Below are 22,077 nucleotides of genomic sequence, written 5' to 3'. Positions count from 1 at the left end.
TTGTGTAGGATAATGTTTGGATTGGTTATGCAATGCAATGAATGTTAAAATAACAAAAAAATTGAAACTAGAAATGCATATACATGGATGATGTGTATGCAATGTGGTAGGAGTTAAAATAATAAGAGATAAAGGAGAGGCATGTGAGATGAACTGGATTGATTGTACAATGTGATGAGTGTTTAGAGTAGAAACAGAGAATGTGGAAAGAGAGTGATTCATTGAAAAAAAAACTGAGAGGAACCAGTTGAAGTATTTTGTAATTATCATATTGTACTTAAATCTTTCTTTTTGGTCTGATATTGTACTTGATCTTTCAATCCATTATTAAACTTACTTTACATAATAAGAATATATTTGACATTATTCTAAAGGCTTGTGTAAGCTCAAGTATCATGCCATTTTACAAAGAGATATAAACCTAGCTCAAGTAATTTTGTCCATCAGAAAATTGAGCTTACAAACACGTGTAAAATGTAAATAGGCCTCACTTAAATCTCAGCGTACAATCACAGGTTTAAATAGGAAAAAAAAACATCAAAGTCAAAACATTCCTCCATGAACAAACTGCAATGCATCAGTATGAAAGGTGATGGACTGACAAATAACCTATATATCATATGTTACAAATCCATCGGTGTGAAACAATACAATACAACCTCTACCAGCAGGTGAAATTTGTTGAGTCGCAATTTCCTCATACAAAAGCTGACATCAAATTTCAAGGACTAAATGTATATTACCCTTTGGCCCTTCATCTACTTGGACCCAAGAATTAGACTAAGGATTCAACTGAAATAATAAACAGCAAAGAAATCCTTTTACTCGCGACCTTCCTTCCTGCTACGCAATCTAATCTTTGGTCTATCATCCTCATTTGCTCCATCATGCCTGGGCACAATTTTTATCGGGTGAGCTTCAGTGTTGAAAACCCATTCATCTAGTGAGATGACCGAAGAGGGTGAAAAAAGAAGATAGAGATATTTGAGAGTCTCCGCAAGAAAGAAGCTCTGCATCATATTGTCTTTGACACCAGTGTTAACCTGATAAAAACAACCAACAAGCAGAAGTAAATGAAGAGGCCACATGTAACCAGTAAAAACATAAAATTATTCCACCTGCTCAAAGCTTCAATCTACTAACAGGAATTAGCTTGGTTGTTTGAATATTCATGAGATGGAAGCAATGAAGGAAATGATAAAAAATTGTAGTCCAGAGAGAATAGTTTTTGGTAAAAAAAAAAAAATCTGTTTTGAGCTAAAAGGTAACGGAGAAGAAATGCATAGAAAACTTGAATGGAGGTTCAATTTTAGTTATGGGTTTGAGAAGTGCATACATCTTTCAGTCCAACATATCCCGACTCTGTGCGGGAGTTCTTTTCAAATGCTTGAAATATATTCCAGCCCCACTCTTGGTATGTCTTGTTGCCGGTCAAACGCCATAGATAAAAGAGTGATTCAACTGTCTCTGGTCTCAATATATTCCATGATGTGCCAACACTCATGTCCTGAAAATTTCAAACATCGACACCCGCTAAGAAAAAATAAACATATTTCATCGTCTATAACAAAAATAGGATAACTAACCTGCCCATCATGAAAGAAATAGTTCTCTCCAGCTAATTTTGTTGGTGTTGACTGGAAAAAGTTATAGCATGTCCAAGCAAGCTGCAAAATAGGCTTACAGAATCCAGTCAAAGGCTCCAAAAGTAGCACTCTTTGAAGTGTGAACTAATGGAATGAATGATATCAGCAGACAAAAGGAATATTCTACCAGGTCAGAAACAGAAGTACTATTATATGCCCCACAGATCAGAAAAACAACCGCATTATCAGAAACAGAAACTGCAAGGTGCTTAAAATGTATTATCACTACAATACAAATCTGTATTCAAAAAAGCTTGGTAATGTGTGTAAGCAATAAGTGGCAAAACAAAGTTATGTATAGATCTTAATTCTTGGACATTTTCTGTTGCTTGTTTATCAAATAAGTAGAGGAAAATTTAGACAACCATTGGACCTCAAAAGCTTAAATTGTCAGGGAATGGGCTAACAATATATATCAAGTTTACACATCTGATCCCAGTTGCTTCTAGAAAACTGAAACATTGGAAAAGTTGTGTGCCTATCCCTCTCTCTCTCTCTCTCTCTCTCTCTCTCTCACACACACATAATATCTCAATTAATAGAGCTTGTCAAAATAACATGAGATGAGTTCAAAACAGGCCCTAATCAATCTCGAAAGATGAAAATTAATTCTTTCAAGGAAATAATACCTCTTCTGCGAGTGATAAGAATTTCTTAGACTCATCAGGACCATAACCAGATGATCCTAAAGCCAGCATTCCTGGAGCAAAGCACGCTAATTCATCCATCTGCATTTATTTATACAAAGGAAAAGCCCTTCAAAATAAAACACAGAAAATTATCAATGTGGCATTACTGATACTGTAAACATTAATTTACCTTGTTTGTAAGAGAATTCCCATTCTTCTCACATATATATGCAAAAGATGATGGTGTTGTTCTCCGAATCAAGGTCAACAGACCTTTCATTGATTTCTCCCACATATCTCTGCTTCCAACATTTGACAAAAGAATTTTGACATAAAGACAAATTTCAAGAAGACCGTGAACATATATCAACTTCAAAATAGAGTTGCAGAAAAAATAAAAAGAACTATAGGATTTTTTGGCTTTAGAGAACTATAGGTTTCTCCTAGTTCCCAAGCAAAAGTGAGGCGCCCCTTTCTGCTTTCATATGTTAAGTTCCATGACAAATTTGGTCTTTCAAGCAGATATGCTTATCATAGATTTTAAAAAGAAATTAATAATGGCAAATAGAAATTTAGTTTTGGCAAAGTGAAAATAATTGTATTAAGAAAAAAAATTTGATAAGCTTCTCACGGATCTTACCTATAATGCTTTACAGCTGAAGTTTTATTCCCCTGTATCCAAACTTTGAGTAAATATTCGTAGAAGCTGCAATCGATTGTTTTAGGTCAATTAAACAATTTTTTTAAGCCAATCACACTGGTATAAATTATAAAACCTGAAACTCAGAAAATTACATATCATATCAAAATTTTAAATGCTTACCTATCACCCATGGCGCCAAAGGTTATGGTGGAGTATCCTGATGTCCCCCTTGCAGGGTCAATATAAATGGGAAGCAAACCATCATCGGGGAAAGTTTTGTTAAGCTGCACTATAACGTTCTCAGCCTGGAAAATCAGCAAACAAGCCATTCAATTCAGAGCTTTATCAAATGTAAAGCCACTGATCTATGCCTTTCTTACATAACATGGATAGATATACAAGTCAGGCGCTGAATACAAAAGAAGTTTAACCATTGCTACATGTGCATACATAATTTGAGCAACAATTCATAATATGTCAGACATCATGAGTTAGATCAAATAATGTCTTCCTATCAATGCATCATTTGACAAGGGAAAAAAAACACTAGCACACATGATAGTATATGAACCTTCTGCTGATACTTCAGGTCTCCTGTCCTCTGAGAAAGAGCAATAAACTCCACCTGCTCTGTGCCAGAATCTGCCAAGATACTTTCACCCTAGAAGCATAAGGAACTCAAATATCAGAAATATTATCAAATCAAATTCCACAACACTACTTGTAAGTTTTCAAAATATTTCAGAGAAATCACGAAAGAGATCTATGCATGGCACACTAATGCAGTATCCAAACAAGAGAAGGTTCAAAATTGTACTTTCAGATCAAGACAAGACAAACCTAAGCCACTAAAAGGCCTTAAAGTATCACAAGAGTGATCAGGTTTATGTAATGCTTAGTGCAGTTCATCTTGATGAGGGGGTTTTGACTTGAATGTAATATGTTTTCTGTATGATGATTGTAGGTCTGATTTGATAAACCTTTTGTCCATCTTTCTTGTGATTTTCACTTTTTTTTTTTAAACAGTTTGTGTTTCTTAACCCAAAAAACAGTAACAATGTCTCAAGCTAACCAATGACCTGTAGATCCAGTGGCAATCAAAGGCTTCAGAAGTGACCTCAGTCACAGAGGTCTAGATAAAGACACCATGCATCTATTGCGTTACAAAAACTAAAACAGTTTTTCTTGTAATGCCTCACAGCCATAATTAAGAATTAAAACAGGAGACCCATCTTAATTGTTTGGAGATACCAATGAGTATATACATAGAAACTTCACTACTTACTCCAGTCCATGAAGGATTATGTGGCTTTCCATGTGCCAAGTTGATAATGTTGTAAGGGATCCCAGAAGGTGTATCCCATGCAGGCAGCAACCTGTCTGCAATATCTCTAGCCTTATCAAGGAAAACTTTATCTTCTGAGAGATCATACGCACTGAGAAGTCCACCTACAACTCTGAATTTTCAGAAAAGAATACACATATGTCAGAAAAGCTGCTTTTAGAAACCAAAAAAAGAAAAATAAAGTGAAGGCCCAAAACAGTTTGCTATAAAAGGGAAAAAAAAATCAAAATCAACCATATATTAAACCTTATAATGCAACCTTATGGTTGTCTCAAAAACACTAGCATCGTAATCCTTGTTAAAGTCCAATGAGTTTGCAACCCACCTGCCAAGTTGAGAACATTAATTATAAACAGGAAATCAAACATTTATTACAAACAAAAGTATAACAAACAAATTTAACACACAGAGGTGTCACATGTAAAGTAGCAGAATGAGGTTGTGAATTGCGAGAAAAAAAAACACATGTAAAAGAAAGAAATGAAATAAATAAATAAATAACAAGAGAAAGAGGGAAATTTCTAGTAAAACAACTTTAAGTCTTTGGTGGCTATACAAGAAATATGGAGAACCAAATACCTATCCACTGAATGTGCTAGCAAAGAACATAAAAGATGAAAACTTCAACTCACTCTCTAGCTCTTTGGAACTGCTCATGAAGACCCATTATATACAACGTATCAAGAGAATCTACTAGTGTTGCTCCAAGACCACCAAAGCTATTGACACCATTCTTTGATTGTGGCTGGTACATGGGGAAAAAAATTGATGTTAGAAATTCGTATGAACTAAACAGAATAACATCATCAATAAAATGGAAAGTCAAAAAACGCTTTAACTTGGCATTTTGAGATCAGGTATCCAGTGTGTGGTCATTACAAATAGAACTGTCACTGAAACCAGACAACCTAATGCTCCTTAGATTGCTTAGCAATCATAGGAACAGAAATGATAGTGTATTAATATATTATATTAGACACATAAACACCTATGCTGATAAACCTTGTCTTGCAATTTGTGCTCTTTGCCACTACTCGGCAAACCTTTGGCAAACTATTTTCTACGCCCAAACAGTTCTTAACAACACCTAAATGAGTCTTAAACTTTGGAAGTGAGTGTAATAGTATACTTTTACTGCTGCCTCAGAGTTACATAATGAGTACCATACAACATACAGGACCAGATATCGATTGTATCATAGGGCAAGCTCCCTATAGAGATGATAACAAATGGTTTGGCATAAGCTTTATGGTTAAGAGATTTAGAGACAAATGTTTTAGCCTACCTTCAAAAAAACAATAAAGCATAGCTTAAGCCTTAAAGGGAGGATCTTAAGCCTTAGAGAGAGGATGTACAACTTCAGCCACTTAATAATTTTGGTTATCATAGTATAATTTCCGAAACCTATAATGTGACTACTTTTTCAACTAGTTATACAATGGCTGAAAGTTAGACCAAAAGTTGAAAACTTCGACAAAGTCAGAACTTCAGCAAACGATTCTAACGGCCAACTAAAGATACACCAAAAACAAAACCTTGTGACTGAAATTCAGCACATAGCACAAAAGGCATATGTGGGTGAACAAATCCCATAACACAGTGTACACTGCTTTATGTCTTTAAAGTCAAATTTAAATAGTTTAGATAAAACATTTAAATATGAAAAAGATAATGATAAACGTGAAAGGTGCATTGTACCTGAAGTTCATCTTGGCCCCATGCATACTTCTCATATGAACTCCATGCGTGCACCATAGCTTCTTTCACTTTTTCTCTTCTTTGAATCTCAATTGGATCGTCAGGAACAACCACTTTCTCACCATCTCTGCCCTTGACTATATTCTTTTTAGTTGCATCACCATGCACATTCTGGAACTCTTCCAGCTGAGTGGACAATATAGTATTAGTTGGCACGTATCTACCCCTTAAAAAAGGATATAAAAGTTTATTGCAAGGTATTACAAGATACATTTGTTCATCAACAAGCATAAATATTCGATCAAATCAGATTGCAAACAACCATAGTGAAAACATTTTGTTTAATTTCAGAGAAAAGTTGCAACCAGATAGGGAACTCAAAGCTCTTTAATAAATTTAAACATTTATATAGTGGCATTAGATGCTTTTAAAAAAAAAAAAGGGGGGGGGGAGGAGGGGTAGGGATTTAAAACTATGGGTGCAATAGTACTACTATGGCAACTAAAGACCACACAAGAAGTAGCTCAAGCTTGAACATAAACCAAGGCATAAGCCTTTTAAATGCTTACCAAATTTTTCAAATGGCTCACTTCTTCATGTAACTTAGAAACTTCTTCCTGCAAATCATAAATAAGATCACTAAATGCAGGCAATAAAAATGCACAACTCTTACACCTTGGATATGCAATGAGGTTCCATTTTTAATGCAAAAATTTGGATAAAAACAGTCAAATAAAATATTTTTTCAAAACTTTACTACAGCCCTGTTTGACACGTCATATCGAGAAGCATTTCCAGTGTGTGTTCTCAAGTATACTGTTGTACTTTTGATTTCATACACACATAATTAAGAGCTGGAAGAGAAAATTATTATTGATTGCCACTCACTTTCTCTCCATTCTTCCTTCCCTACTACTCCTCCATACAACTAACTCAAATAATAACTTGCTTCCAGATCTACCTATCTCTAAAAATCATATAAGCGATGTCAAATGAGAGAACCCTGCTGACTCAACAGCATTCATGCTAATTTCAACATTAGTGCATATTCACATGGCTCATCCCTCTACAAATAATTCAGCAATGATCTTTTTTTCTCCGGTAAAAGGTATGCTTATATACTATAAATATGCCACAGTGTTTTATGCTCCCAAATGGCTAGTTGCTAAGGTTGTTTGTATGCAATGCATGGGTAGCCCTTTGTATGCTCTCAAACGGCTAACTTGGATCACTACTGCTAACCAAAAACTCATCTCGGGGAATCTAGTTACTCCAAAATGCGGTTCCAATTCACAGTAAAAGCCAGGATTATACTTTAAATCTGAGCATCTTCCACCATCCATAACATTGTGATTGTTTCCATTAGACTAAACTTTATGCTCCTCCTCTCATAATTACAACAATCGGACTGCCATTTTCCAAATGCCTAATTTCACAGTTCCAAAATGGCAGTCTAATTTCAGAGTTCCAAAAACAGAAATGCATTTTCTAAATGCAGTTACTGAAATTCAATTCCCCTATAATGAGATCAACCATTTTTCATCGACAGAAAAAGATACTGTAAAATGTAAACCGCTAATTCATAGTTAAATTTTCATCCTCATTTTCTCAACGACCAAACAGAGCTTGCAATGCTCAAACCAAAATCAAAATCAAACAAATGAGAGAGAGAAACCTACCTCGTGCTCACTGGCGAGAGTTTGACGATCCCAAACAAACAGAGTGACGCAAACAAAGGCAATGAAAAGCAAAGCCAAACGCTTCGGCCTCTTCAGGTAATACGATGGGTTACAGTACCTGAATCTGCTCGATGTTGATCTGGTCCGAGCCATCGTTACCTCACAGAGACACTAACCTCGCGATTCAGAGCCACAACATATGGAAACGCACAACGAAACGAAACAAACAAACAAAACGTTTTTTGTTCGATCTGAAAACAAAGAAACGGTGACGAAAATGTTGTGCAGAATCGAAACGCGGAAAATGAAATGGGGAAGAGTGTAAGTAGGAGAAACGTTTCGAGCTGCGCTGATTAAGGGGATGAGGTTTGATGTTATTTGTGTTTTGTGTTTTTGGATGCGATCTCCCGTCAAATGAGGTGTGCGTTTCGGTACCGGGGACGAAACGGGAGATCGAGGGAGGAGAGGTTGGTGAGGGAGGACTTGGATACTTTGAAGAGGGAGGTGTCGATCTGTTGTGGCATATAGGACTTGGGATATTGTGCAAGTCAATAACACAAAATGACAAAAATATGGTGGAATGGTGGGAGTAAACACTACGAAAAGAATTTTCTTCGGTCAAGTCAAGTGATCAAAACTAAAAAGTGCCAATCAAAACTAAAATAAATAACCTTGTTGAAAATGTTAAAAGTTAAAATTTGAAATATTCTAAACAATAATTGTATAGTCTAAACTCTAAAGTAATCAACTATGTTGGAAATGAGATTTGAAAATGAAAAAATCAATTTCGAAGAATTTGGCTTACAGGAGAACCAAGAATTGAGAGTTTTTTTTTTTTTTCCCAATTTCCACTTGATTCTTAAGAGTATTTTTAAACAATATTTTTTAAAATTATATACGTATTTTAATTTATGTGAATTAGTAATACCATATCAGCATGATACGTAGTATTACAGTTACACATAATCTTAAGATCTACCGAAACTAAAATATTATACATTACATAATTTTTTTTAATAATACACAAATTAAGGAATATATTGTAACTACATATATCCCTATTTCCAGCCAAGTCCATATTGCATGATCTCATCTCCCATACTCCAAATTCTCTTCACTTTTGTAAGGTCCGTTACATTGCAAAAGCCAATGATGTTTTTAATATAGACTAGAAGGCTTATCAAATGCGATATGAAATGTTTGCTATCTGATGAAGAATATAAATCTAACCAAGGGAGAAATTTTCAATCATCAAACTAATATACTGCTTATATTTTTTCTAAAAAAAACTATTTATATTCTTATTTTAAAATTTACTATTACTGTATCTTGTTTAAATAATAAGAGTATATTTTTTATTTTATGTGTACATTGACAAAGAAAATTCTCTATTACAATAGTGTCCATATAATTCAACTTTTATCTCATTGTTTAACTTAATAACATTTGTAGCATATAGCTATAAAGAAATTTTGTAATACAAACCTTTAATATGACTTGACTGTATGATGATTTTGATTAATCAACGTGCTATACTTTTTAACAATCTGGTTCATATGAGATACTTAATATGAAGAATAAGTGAATAAAATCACATATGGTTGAATTTAATACTATTGCAAAATCAACAATTCATTAAAATAGATCCAACTTTTGAATGTGTTCTACATTACTTATCAATTATCATTTATATTATAAGCTGAATGGTACTTTTTAATAGTAGAAATTAGAATACATGCAAGTATGAAGTATGTTTCAATCACTAAATTCAATTTCACAAATGAAAAATGGCAAGAAGGAAAATATTAATTTATCTTCTATATATATTTTTTATATTTGATACCTTTCTAGTATAATTCACCCTATAAAAACTCCATTTTCTCCTTAGCCTCACATCTCGAAACCACTTTTAAAAAGAAGGGGGCCTCCAGCCCTCACCATCGTAGATCATCATCAAAGGCTCGCCCCTCGATCCAACGGCCACAGATCTTCGTCCCTCCTCCCTCACCTAAATTTCCAACTCTCTCGTCTTCTTTTTTCTGCATTACATAGTTTAGAATCAGAAAACGGAACCGGAATTGCATATTTCAGTCTCGGATACCGCTATTCCAGTTCCGAATTATCCTGTTCCCGAATGGTAATTCCGGTAATCCATGATTTTCAATTTGTTTCCCATTTCATATCGAAATTCCGTTTGCTTGCTGAGAAACGCGAGGAAAATTATCGAAAACAAAGTTCAATTACTAACCTCAACTAAGCAAATCACTCACACACACATACAAGTATATAGCACAAACCGTGAAGATTTTCTTATATTTTATTTGAATTTTCCTGCATTTTCTTGGCAACCAAACGGAGCACTAAGTCATTTGATTCTTGAATTGATAGCTCTAGCATTGATGTGAAGGTGAAAGCAGTAAATATATGCAAGTTTGTACAAAAAAAGAGTGATCTTGGAACAGTGTGGTACAATTGAGGAGTAAACAATGGACGGCAATTGTGGGAGCGATGCTCCAATGCATATGAGCAATGCGGTGCAAATGCAATACATGCAAGAGCAAGAGCATCATCACGGGCTGCGCCCTATGAGCAATGGGAGTGGGATGGCTGAGGATCATGATGATGGAAGTGCTGGTGCTGGTGCTGGACCTGGTGGAGCTGAACTGGTCGAAGGTGATGTCCCGTCTGACCCCGGGAATCGTTCTAGTGCAATAATGGATCATGGCGGTGATAATGCGGACCAGCTCACATTGTCTTTTCAGGGTCAGGTTTTTGTGTTCGACACTGTGTCGCCGGAGAAGGTGATTTGATTGATTCTCATGAAGTTTTATGATTCAAGTTATTTTTTTCTCCATGTTATATGATACATTTGATTTATGTAATTGTGGTTTGCTGCTGGAGTTAGTTTTATTGGTTTATTTTACTAAGGTCATGTGCTTGTGGAGTCTATGTTTAAAGCATTGATTGATGATGATTATGCTCAAAATGAATTACTTCAAGGTATTTGTTTTGTTGTACATTTTCTGATCTCTTTCGATTGTATAAGAGAATGTGCATGTTAATATGAGCTATTACGTAACCAATGTAAATGGTTGATTTTTTCATCAATATTGATGTGTGAGAAGCACATTTGTCAAGTCACTCAAGTTACATTGAAAAATTGTACCCATATATCCAAAAGTGCATGCTGATTTTTTGGCATGGATTTTAAGAGTTATATTGACCTTATATAAATTTGGAATGCAATACAAATATGAACATGTATGGGTGCCAAAATGGTAAAATGGGAGAACTAATGGCGGCAATGACCACATACATAATAAATGGAGTGTTATCAGTGTTCTAGATTAAACTGTGGAGCATGCAGATTTGTAAATAACTGTTCTTTGAATGGACGGTTATGTGAAGCATGGGATCCAAACTTAGATTGAGTTATGTCTATACACAAGTTCAATGAGCTGTTATTATGGCATGTAGAAGTTGTGTAAGATTGCTATGTTTGTCGCTTTCTGGTACATGTTTTAGGATTTGCATCTAGGAAATGGAATCTTTCAAATATTCTTTAGTAATTAGAAATCTATTAATATTATCTATTTATAAAATAAAAAGTTGTGGGCCTTGTTGCTACTTTGTCTTCTTAGTAGCTTACTAAAGAGAAAGCCTTCTGATTTGTTTAAAATACCTTCCTCAGGTTCAAGCTGTGTTGTTATTATTGGGGGGCCGTGAAGTACCTCCAACCGTCCCTGCAGTCCCAATAACCACCCAGCATAATAATCGGGTATTTGTACATGGTCTGAAGTGATTTCTTAAGTCATTTGTATTCTAGTATCTTGCTAACAGAGAATTCTACCAGGGCGTTACGGGTACTCCACAACAGTTGAGTGTCCCTCAAAGACTGGCTTCACTTATTAGATTCCGTGAAAAGCGAAAAGAACGAAATTTTGACAAGAAGATTCGTTATACTGTTCGAAAAGAGGTAGCACTTAGGTATGACATCTGCATTTATTTTAATATTTATTAAATTATGATGGAAACTAGTTCAACTTTTGCAGAGATGCTGTTCTTTATTGAACTATATGACTTGAGTCTACAATCATTAATGGAAAACATTACATGGTTCCAGTTATGTATGGTTTCAAATAGCTAAGCTAAGTAATAGCTATAGCATTCTAGTATGCGGCCTTACTACTAATAGAGATGCTAGGGTTGTTGATTATGTACACTAATTCATGGGCGGAATTTCGGGTTAACATACCTAAAGTTTCATTTAGATTTCCAAGTTTTTAAGCAAATTTCCATAATTTTTGTCTGCTTTTACCAATATTTCCGTAAATCTGAACTACCGAGTTTTCCACCGAGATCGACTTTTTCAACCTTGTGCTAGATATGCTTTTTCCCTTCTGCTGTGCTGTTTCCTTGTTTTCACTTTGATATTTTCCCCCTCATTTCAGATGGCCGGCATTAATGAATGAATTATGATACTTTATTAGCATATGGATATGGCAACTTTGAGTGCTGTTCATGATTACTATTGTTGTCACTGTTGTAGGATGCAACGAAACAAAGGTCAGTTTACGTCTTCTAAGTCCAATAATGATGATTCTGCATCAGCTGTCACAAGTTGGGGCTCAAACGAGAGCTGGGGTCAGGATGGTAATGGATCCCAACATCAAGAGGCTGTGTAAGTTAACATTTTTTATTTTAATATCTTAATGTCTACATTTTGTGGAACATTACCTAAGAACCTAGAATTTTTCTAACAGTTATATTAAGTAGGCCTTTATGGATGTAGAAACAAATTGGAATAGGCAAGCTTGGAAACCTTGATAAACTTCTTTTTTCTTTTGTTTTGTACTAGTTGTTGTTAATTTTTTTGTCTTTCTTTTCGTAAAAGTAAGTAGATATAAAACTATCATGTGGTTAGTGAAGTTGTTTGGTGGTTATTAATGAAGCACCGTATTTAGCAACTTTTTCAATTGAATTGGATTGTGAGAATGATCAATCATTGGAAAGAATATGCACATTGAATGGAGTAAGGGTGGTTAAATATGGCAGGATATAGTTGTGGAATAAAAGTATATTTCAGCTGTCTTGGAGAAATTATAGAGAAACAAACATATTAGTCTAAATAAAGCATTTCAAGCCTGAAATTTTATTCTTCCTATGAAAAAAAGGCTCAAATTTTATTCTACTTCTAAATTTGGAAAGGACATAACTGTTAACAAATTGGGTTTGTGGTGCACCTGCTGAATTGCACTGCTCATTAAATGGTATTTTTTCTCTGCTGGCCAAGGATTTTTTGGGTGTTGGGATCAAAAAGATGGCTTTTACTATTTAGCAGTGTGTAGTTTTAGCTTCTATTTGGGCAGTTCAGTTGGAAAGAAATAAACGAATCTTTGAGAAAATAACAATTGTGAGGTGCACTTCTATATGGTAGAATTATCTTTTTCTGATTCTCTTTGTCACAATTTACTACTCTGCGAGCACTTTCAAGTGGGATCATAGTTTTATTACTTTCCATGACCACACAGAGCAAGTGGAATATTGGATGTTGCGCTGTACATTTATAGCATGGGGATCTTTTTTGCAAAAAATGCATTTAGATCTTTCTCTTTGGACTCATTTTTCTGTAATCTTACCATTGCTATTGTATGGTGGATTATTGCCAGCTGTCGACACTGTGGCATTAATGAGAAGTGTACGCCAATGATGCGACGTGGACCTGAAGGGCCAAGAACCCTTTGCAATGCTTGTGGACTTATGTGGGCAAACAAGGTGAATACCAGTGGCTTGCTTTTCATCATATTTTGTTTTTGGTTTTATATAATGATTGTGCTCACTACTGTTTTTCATTTTCTACAGTTCTACAGTAGTAAATGGAAATCCATATTGAAATACCACTGTGATGATATTTTGTATAGATGAAATTAATGTGGTGGGGTTTGCATCAGAAATATTGTATGGAGAGAATGACTTGGATTAGGAAGGATTTGATGGGTTTGTTAGGGAAACACAATTAAGAGATATTAGATCACAAAACGCTCAGTTCAATTGGTCTAATTTTAGGGATATATTGGTATGCTCTAGATGGCATAGATTTCTTCTCACCAAATTGGGAGGGGTACCTAATTGTTTGACAAGAGGCCTTGGTTTGGGCTATGTCTGATTGCTGTCTAACTAACACAAGTAACCTGCACTATGGAATGCTGCTTCCTACTTAGTCCTTTCAGTATTGCCTGATGTAGTTTCTCAATGAATTAAATAAACAATTTCAGTTGCAAAAAACATGGAATCTATGTATTTATATCTATGTTATTCTGTCAACATAATAGGGAGGCCTTTGTCACGTTGTTTAGAATTTTTTTAATTTGTTACAAGAAAGTGTCCAGTCATGGAACTGAATGTTTTCACCTTTCAGTAATTTAATTGAAACTTATATTTGCTGTATTCTATTGTTCTTGTCTATAAACTCATGAACCATAGGGAACTCTGAGGGACCTCTCCAAGGCAGCACCCCAAGCTGGACAAAACTCTTCCATAATCAAGAATGAGGTGATCAACATGATTTATTAACTTACATATTATTTATATTTTGAGATATATGCCTATATGGTATTCTATTCTACCATTTCTTTACTTTTTTCCTCTCTTCCCCCTTTGCTTGTTTTTCAGAATGGAAATTTGGAGGCCAACCAAATGGATCATGGAATTGTGGGAAACGGCAGTGATTCTTCATGAAAGCCAGCCTTTTTGCTTGGGTCATCATGTAGAGGAACTTTGGTGTTCAAAGTAATCTAGACATGTTTATTTTATCTTTCTTTAGATGAGTCGGGTTTCGGTCAATAAGATTTTCCTGCACTTAAATTTGACTATATATTTTGGCATCGGTTCTATCTTGTTGCTCTTTTAGCATATGCTTAATTTAGGACAGCTAGACCAACCCATCCGTTACTTGAACAAAGTAATTATGTGTCCGTAAAACTGACCTTGAGCTTTTTATCTCATAGTGAAACAGCTGTTGACGTTTACTTCTTGTGTTTCTTCTTCATAGCTCCAATACTCCAATGAATAGAGAATACAATCAGTTCATCTGATCTTTTGAGCTTTACTACTTGTTTTTTATTCCAACAATCAGTTTCACTGTTGTATACATGCCTGTGTGCATTCACTCATGAACACATACACAAGTAGGCAACAGATGAAAATCAAAATCACAGATTGTTTGTATGGGTTGCCGCATGGTCGGAAGCCCCTTATTGCCTATCATATGGCAATGTGTCTTTGTTGGTATACCTGAACCATAATGTGGGTTCTCTGTAGTAGTAAGAGATGCAGTCCTAACTTAATAGAGAAGTGTATGATGATTGTTGGTTAATAGACCAAAGTGTTTTATGCAGATGGAACTGCATGAAGTTGAACACACGAAAGAATTTTCTTGTGCTTTTGCAGTTGGCTCTTCTTACAAAAACAAAAACGAAACGAAAAAATAGTGTTTAGTACCATCTTCTGTTTCTTCTCATGAAGGAATTAATTAGTGTAGCATGATGTACAGATGAAAAGAAAGGCAAAGATACAAAATAGAGTGTAAATATAAAGTTTACATAGAGTTCATATTTTAAGGTAACATGCTATTCTATTGTCAGTTTTATTAAAATGAAGGTTTAACTTCAATCATTCCATAAAATTTTTAAAACAAATGACTTGGGATATTGGACATTACCAGATTTCATATTTATTTAGAATCTAGATCTTTAAATATGTGGTTAGTATGATAGTAGAACCACTTTGATACATGAGAGGAGTGTTCTTGGGAGCTAAACGTAGCCAGACCTGATGTTGCATGAATGGAAATTGGAAATTGGTTACAAATATTATCTTTTCAATACCCAGAAATCCCCCAAGTGGACCCAACTTCGAAACTGGAGTACCATGCCAAACCCTACAATATTTGGAGGGCCAAAAACTCTAGCAAATAGCTAAAGAGGTACCTTTAAGGAATCGAACTCCAAACCACATAGGATCAAACAATGGCCTGACCACTCGATTATCCTTTTGGTAAAATTGGTTACAAATATTAATGTGATCAATGCATGAAATGTCTAATAGATATAGGCAGCGGAAAATTTCTCTTGCTACAAAATAGATTGATCCTTAACTCATTAATTAGATTACTAGTACTCATTTAAGCAAAATATGGCTGCTGGCCTGCTGCTGGAAAATACTATAAAACAGTCATCTAAGTAATGTTGTCCAGACAAGTTGTCATCTCTAGAATGACTCTTAAGACCAAGATTGCCCCTCACCTCAATTATGAAGTATTGAGGTTTCTCCAAAACTGTTGGGTTTACGTCAAGTACATGTTTCATACCACATCATGGGTCTAGCCACCCACACAAGTTTTTGTTGCGAGGAGGGTGGCGACATGAGAGATGCGTTTAAACCTGTCTATAGCAACTACCACTGTTTGTCTCAACAGTAGAACACCACGAACGATGGTAAGATTAATCTTAACTAAATATTAAATGTACAATAGAATTGCATATAAAATTTACGCTTCGCTCTTATGGATTCATTTACATTTCTGTAAGGGACAAAAATCATATCCACACTCCCATTCTTCTTCTGTGTTCTACATTTTTAACAGATTGTCAAAGTTGTGTCTGCCCACAAAGGATGAAAGCTTGAATAAGGCTCTGAGCAGCACGCGTTTTATCTGGGGTTCCAGACACTACAACTAGGGTTTCCAAAGATCCAGGTTTTGAATCATGAACAACCAAATTTGCACCTGAGATCTGTGATGAAACATCCATGAAAAAAGCACACATTAAAATTAAATCCAGCACTACATTTACCAATTTTGGATGCCATAATATCAAACTAATAAACATGACATATAAACCCACCTGCCGGATCTGATTCAGATTACTGTTGTTCTCTCCATAAACGTGACTTATCAGTGTTTGAGGAATCACGATCTCAACGGTTGTGCCAGTTAAGTAGGGTGGTTGACTTCCACTGCTCAAATGTCACAAATGTACAATGATCCATTATCACAACCATGTTGCCGAATAATAACTGAATTCATGAGATAAATAATATGGCCATGGCCAGTATTGTCACAATGCCGTCAGCATGTGGTACCAGCTTAAAACAAAATTCACCTATAATTAATCATAATCACTTGAAGTTCAATAGCATAGAACAAATGATATTTCCATAGGCTAAGATATATTACCTTCGTAGAGGTCCATTTCTTGGAGCCAAGCCCAAACCAGCATCAGCAGTTCCCCTAGGGTTTCCACAGCTTACTCCCTAGAAGAATCCCACCCAAGAAACCAAAAAAAGAAAGGTTTAACCAAAAAATTAAAAGTTGATGGTGATAGGTTAAAATTCCCTCCATGATATATTATAAATATCAAAGTATCAAGGTTTTGAAAGTATAAGGCACCAACCTGGGGAGTCCACGCTCTTGGAGAAGATCTCTCAAATGTCGGACCATGTCCAGGTCGCTCACTACCATAAGAATAGGGAACTCGGTCCATGTGAGATGGACCATTGTGATCCATACCATGTGAAAATGCAGGCTGGTGGTCAGGAGGTTGGGAAGGAATAGCAGAATGATCAATTCCATGATGGAATCCAACGGGTGAAGGATAGGTACCAGGGGAGGCTGGGTTATGCCTTGGTCTAAAGGAGGGGGGAGGCATCTCGTGAAATGGCGACATGTAGGGAGGGGGGCCACTAAAATTTGGATAAGGTGGTTTCATTGGGAATATGGTTTCCCGAATCCTACTTGTTATATGAAAGAGCGCATCCTGTACAGACTGCAAGCTTCCAATAACCTAAGGTAGATTGAAAAATTGACATGACAACATCAGGCATGTGCAGTACAAAAATGTCTGCAGCTAATATAAGCATAACTCACCTGTACAACTTCATCATTGTGGTAACCCCACTTCTGAACTTGTTCCTTTGGAAAAATCCGTATACTAGCCCCAGTAGCTCTCCTCATTTCAGTAATAATGAAACCTCCTTTACCCAATAAACAACCAATCTGCTGTGGATGTACAAGAAGCCTAGCCACTACTGCAGCACCAGGTTCAAATCCAATCTCTGAAATTCGATGATGCACACGAATAACAGCTTCCTGTGCTGGGGAATATTTTTGCTCTGGAGTCTGAAATGAACATCCAACATTAAACTTGAAAATCTTTTTGTTTGTTTTATTTTAATTTTATGGCATCAGGAACTAACATAAGAAGTACAAAGACATATAAAGAATATTAATGCTTCCACTAAGTACTAATAATATGGTAAGGCAGACCAAGTTGACTTCTTGTACCTCTTGTGCAGATATGACAACAACCCGCTCATCGAAATCAGGTGTAGCATCAGCAATCTTGATAGATGCCCCAGTTTCATTTTGCAAAGTTCGTATAATGGAGCCACCCTTCCCTATCAGACTACCAACCTTATCAACTTGGCATAACAACTTGAATACAACCTCCTCTTCCATAACCATCCTGTGACCGCTTCCAACATTTTCAGGCCCAGGATTAGAAGAATAATTCCTCGAGTGATAATCTGCAGTATTAAAGCCAGACACAAAACCCCGATGAGGAATAGGGTCAGCTTGTGCAGGCATCCCAGTTCCATGGGTCAATCCCCCTGAAGTTTTGGAAGCACCAGAGTTGGCTGCATCTACCTTAGGGTTATCCTGAAGACAACCTGAAACAGACAGAAGTGCTTTCTTCACAGCTGAAAAGTCTCCTGTTATCTGCATATCAAACCCACATAAAAATAGCCATAAGAAATAAAACTAGCACAACAGAAGCAAAATATGTTATCTGCACCTCACAATAAGTGCACTATCCTCCCTTTTTGTGTTATAGCAAGCATTGTCCTGTTATTGTCTCTACCATTTATATATTGTGGAATCCTTATCTCTTGGGCAGGTTCTGAGTTACAGTCCTACCATCTTTCACTTGCACCAAAAGGAGAAAAGAGAAGGTAATTAAAATCCTTGCCTGCGTAGTTTCACAAACATTCACAATGTGGTCTATTCATTTGCCTGTATTGCAAATGTTTGCAAATGTTCTAGTAAAGCAATGAAGTGCACTCACTGACATTTATGAAACAGACTTTACCCATCAAAACAAAGCAGCCAGAGCATGTAAAAAGGGAACAAGTTACACAAACAACAAAGAATTACAAAATGGCAGCAAAGCAAGCAAAAAAAGGCATGGCACCACCTGAATCAACTCATCTCCGGCGGCGGCGCACGGCGGAATCTGGTCCCTGGGCAACACTCTGACGTGGGCCCCACTCTCCTGCCTTATTCTCTCCACAATCTTGCCCCCTCTCCCAAGCACACACCCCACCTGACTGCTCGCCGCCAGCAACCTACAACACACCGAACCACCGGCTTCACCATTCTCGTCCACCACCACCCTCTTGAAAACCCTAACCAGGGCTTGCTGAGCTGGCGACCCTTCGGCGCTGCTGCTGCTGCTGTTGGTGTTGTTGGGTGATTGGGCATTTGGGTCAGCGAGGATCAGGAGAACGCATTCGTCGCCGCCGTGGGTCGGGTTATCGAAGCGGACCTTGGCTCCGGGTACGGAGCCCAATTTTCCGGTTTTGGAAGACGGGCAAAGCAGGCGGAAGACGGTGGTCTCTGATGGTGGGGGTTGGGGCTTGAAGGAAGCACCATCCATTGTCGACTGTCGAGCTAGCTACTCGCCTACTCTAGTGTACAGAGAAAGCAAGGACGGTTCAAATGGGTCGGGAAACTGGCCCACCTACAAGCCCAAAAGCTTTAATACTCAAGTGAGGTTGGGCCTGACCCGAAACACCAAACCCTTTGGGTCCTATATGTAGGTTGGTACATATCAATTGTATTAATACGTAGGTTGGTCCATTTCAAATATACATCATACTTGTTTATTAGTTTTTTCATTTTGTAGACGTATTTTTATTTGAATTTATGCAAGTAAATATTTTTTGAGATTTCTACAATTTAAATCCATTAAATTCCTTATTTTGTGGGATTTAAATCTCATTAATTTTAAGATAAGATTATGGGCATTTTTGAAATAGAAAATGAAAATGCAACAGCTGTACAATATTTTTTGAACTTTAATCAATTCTTATAGACTAATAAGATATTAATCTAAGAGGGGTCTATAAAATGGACCATCCTCTAAATCACCTTAAGCTCAAATGGTAAGAAAATGGGAGATAATAGTTAGAATTAAGATAGGTCAATGGTTAGATTGTCTAAAGATGAAATTTGCTAATCTCATTTAGCTCTATAAATTAAAGATAGTGGTTCAACAAAGTTCCATATGCATTTTACCTATAAAAAATTATAAAATCATATGCATTAAGAGGGATGAACATGTGTTAGATTAAGATAGAGAGAAAAAAAATGTCACATGTATTCATATAAGAATCAACCTAATAAATAATTTATATTTAGTTGCTAAATTTTTTTTATAAGAAAACGTTGTTCTGCATATGTTGCTAGACTGTATGGCAAATATTTTCAAACTGTCTAGATTTTGCATATTTATCTATATTTACTTCTATTTTTCCTAAATGTGATTATTAAATGTAGTACAAAATATTTTATTTTATTCCTCCTTGAAAAAACCATGTATTGGGCTTGGGTTGTTTGGGATGTATGAGGTGTGGGAATGTAGGGAGGTGGGATCCAGGGTTTGTTTACAAGTCAATTCTTTTGTTATAGAATCTGGTTAATGAACTCTAAAACATCATTATTGGCATGACAGTTTCATTTCACCATTTTAAAATCTTTCATTCTCAAATCTCAACTTTAATTTATTTTTTACAGAAAAATCTTGTGCCACTTCACGCGTGTCCAAAAGTATATATCACTTGTAAGTTGTAATTTTCGGATTATTGGCCTCTTGGCCTTTTTAAGGCCAATGGTGTACCAAATTAACTATATGACAAAACATTATATGAGATCTAATTTGGAAAGATTAAATCAAGATTCAAAATTTCTCGAGGGATCTCACTTTGTTATCTTTGTATTTTTCAAGTGGTGAAAGATGAAAAACTTTGAAAAATAGAAGGAATCAAAGTAAGAAGGATTGGGAGAGAGAAGGTATAGGAGTGAGATGAGTCATTCTCATTAAGTTGTTTACTAATCATCTAGAATAAGAATTAAAACAAAGTTGATTCTTATTCATGTATTTACTAAGGATCATGAATCGGAATAAAAATTAGTTTAATTAATAAAAATTTTGAGAAGTTTAATTTTCTTAATGCGTATGTTGGGGTTATTAAAAAAGTTTTAGGGTAATTTTGGTACGAAGCTATGACTCCATATGGAATGAGAATCAATACCAAGTCCCCCCCTCCCCCAATTGAATGGGAATGTGAGATCGATTAATGAAAAAAAGAAGAGTGTGATTCTTGATTTTGGTGTGTGTCCCTTACTTTTTAATTCTCTAGTGTAAGTAAACACAAAATTAGAGAGGAATGAAAAGAACTCATATTCATTCCACTCTCATTCCTTGTAAGTAAACATGAACTAATAGTTTTAAGTGCTTACAAGTGATATGTGGCACAAAGAGAACAAAGAAGGTAAAATGAGGAGTTGAGTGGAGAAGGTGGATAACATTCCACGTTAGTCAATTTAAAGTAGTATTAAAATGATAATACAAATAATCCCCCACTTTGATAGAAAGTTGTACACCACAAAAAATTATTATGTGTGGTGCTGGTGAGAGTAATTAATATAATATGATATATCAATATGATGTTATAAATTTATTTAAATTATAACATATGTATAATCATTAAGGAGAAGAGTTTGAGATTTAAATATTAATGATTATACACTTACTATAATTTGAGTAAACACGCAACACCGTCGAAATGTACCACGTAATTTTTTCAATCATATTAAAAGAATTCGGATCCTTTTTGAGTCATTCCAAATCCACGAGGATTATACTTTCGAGCCCAAAGTATGTGCTAGATTTAGAATGATTGCTAGAATTAAAGAATAAAAGATTTTTGTGGCTCCCATATTGCTCGTACCTTCCATCAAATTCACATCCAATCTACACCCAATCTTAAATTTTGGAAAAAAATCAATGATTTAACTATTCATACTGATACAATGGCTGTGGTAGCATTGGATTTGTGTACACAAACTTTTGGATGATCTATGGTTGAGTGAGTTGAAGAAAAAGAGAAGGAAAGCTTGAATTCAAGGACACGTCCCACCTAAATAATTCCAATCCAATCCAATCACACCACTCCCGTGCACAACCACCGCTCCCACTGCGTGGTTTTGTATGAGCCGCCTGCTTATAACTCGCACGTGGCACTCTTGCGCTGGGCCGCTGCCTCGATTTCTTTTCATTTTTTTTGTTGCGTGGCTCAAATTCAAGCTCTGAAGTAA

At 35.8% G+C, this 22,077-nt stretch overlaps 3 protein-coding genes across 7 annotated transcripts; 1 reads left to right on the top strand and 2 right to left on the bottom strand.

Moving 5' to 3' along the window:
* Window positions 1–559: 559 nt before the first annotated feature.
* MNS1 (alpha-mannosidase 1) lies at window positions 560–8,179 on the bottom strand. Its single transcript, XM_086241301.1, has 14 exons — window positions 7,641–8,179; window positions 6,531–6,578; window positions 5,962–6,147; window positions 4,896–5,008; window positions 4,523–4,588; window positions 4,204–4,375; window positions 3,490–3,579; window positions 3,099–3,223; window positions 2,916–2,981; window positions 2,466–2,574; window positions 2,276–2,374; window positions 1,587–1,667; window positions 1,337–1,507; window positions 560–1,043 (listed from the first exon to the last, which is right to left on the bottom strand). Exons 1-14 carry the CDS (start codon window positions 7,791–7,793, stop codon window positions 822–824), a joined length of 1,701 nt encoding a protein of 566 aa, XP_086097427.1. The 5' UTR covers window positions 7,794–8,179; the 3' UTR covers window positions 560–821.
* A 1,404-nt stretch (window positions 8,180–9,583) lies between these two features.
* On the top strand, window positions 9,584–14,748 carry ZML2 (ZIM-LIKE 2). Of its 5 annotated transcripts, none has more exons than XM_086240661.1 (8): window positions 9,584–9,777; window positions 10,048–10,441; window positions 11,332–11,418; window positions 11,494–11,627; window positions 12,190–12,321; window positions 13,310–13,415; window positions 14,124–14,192; window positions 14,313–14,748. In XM_086240661.1, the coding sequence occupies exons 2-8, from the start codon at window positions 10,127–10,129 to the stop codon at window positions 14,376–14,378; spliced, it is 909 nt and encodes a 302-aa protein (XP_086096787.1). In that variant the 5' UTR covers window positions 9,584–9,777; window positions 10,048–10,126; the 3' UTR covers window positions 14,379–14,748. The 5 variants fall into 5 exon arrangements, with proteins under 5 accessions (XP_086096787.1, XP_086096790.1, XP_086096786.1 ...); XM_086240664.1 differs by having other exon boundaries at window positions 10,035–10,441; XM_086240660.1 differs by having other exon boundaries at window positions 10,029–10,441.
* A 1,383-nt stretch (window positions 14,749–16,131) lies between these two features.
* Window positions 16,132–19,411, bottom strand: LOC147287694 (RNA-binding KH domain-containing protein). The gene is made up of 7 exons (XM_086241437.1): window positions 18,893–19,411; window positions 17,983–18,417; window positions 17,566–17,817; window positions 17,093–17,482; window positions 16,876–16,952; window positions 16,544–16,655; window positions 16,132–16,432 (listed from the first exon to the last, which is right to left on the bottom strand). Exons 1-7 carry the CDS (start codon window positions 19,352–19,354, stop codon window positions 16,289–16,291), a joined length of 1,872 nt encoding a protein of 623 aa, XP_086097563.1. The 5' UTR covers window positions 19,355–19,411; the 3' UTR covers window positions 16,132–16,288.
* Window positions 19,412–22,077: the final 2,666 nt, after the last annotated feature.

The sequence above is a fragment of the Dryas octopetala genome, chromosome 4 (assembly GCF_963921425.1).
Source record: "Dryas octopetala chromosome 4, drDryOcto1.1, whole genome shotgun sequence".
Taxonomy (NCBI): Eukaryota; Viridiplantae; Streptophyta; class Magnoliopsida; order Rosales; family Rosaceae; genus Dryas; species Dryas octopetala.
This window is presented reverse-complemented; position numbering and strand designations above follow the sequence as displayed.

Coding starts and splice junctions, on each gene's coding strand:
- MNS1 (XM_086241301.1), bottom strand. CDS start 7,793: ATGGCTCGGACCAGATCAACATCGAGCAGATTCAGGTACTGTAACCCA. Junction 6,579..7,640: donor CTCTCGCCAGTGAGCACGAG/GTAGGTTTCTCT, acceptor TATGATTTGCAG/GAAGAAGTTTCTAAGTTACA. Junction 1,044..1,336: donor GATATGTTGGACTGAAAGAT/GTATGCACTTCT, acceptor TGTTTTTATCAG/GTTAACACTGGTGTCAAAGA.
- ZML2 (XM_086240661.1), top strand. CDS start 10,127: ATGGACGGCAATTGTGGGAGCGATGCTCCAATGCATATGAGCAATGCG. Junction 13,416..14,123: donor GACTTATGTGGGCAAACAAG/GTGAATACCAGT, acceptor CATGAACCATAG/GGAACTCTGAGGGACCTCTC. Junction 14,193..14,312: donor CTTCCATAATCAAGAATGAG/GTGATCAACATG, acceptor CTTGTTTTTCAG/AATGGAAATTTGGAGGCCAA.
- LOC147287694 (XM_086241437.1), bottom strand. CDS start 19,354: ATGGATGGTGCTTCCTTCAAGCCCCAACCCCCACCATCAGAGACCACC. Junction 16,953..17,092: donor CAAGAGCGTGGACTCCCCAG/GTTGGTGCCTTA, acceptor GGATTCTTCTAG/GGAGTAAGCTGTGGAAACCC. Junction 16,656..16,875: donor AGAAATGGACCTCTACGAAG/GTAATATATCTT, acceptor ACATTTGAGCAG/TGGAAGTCAACCACCCTACT.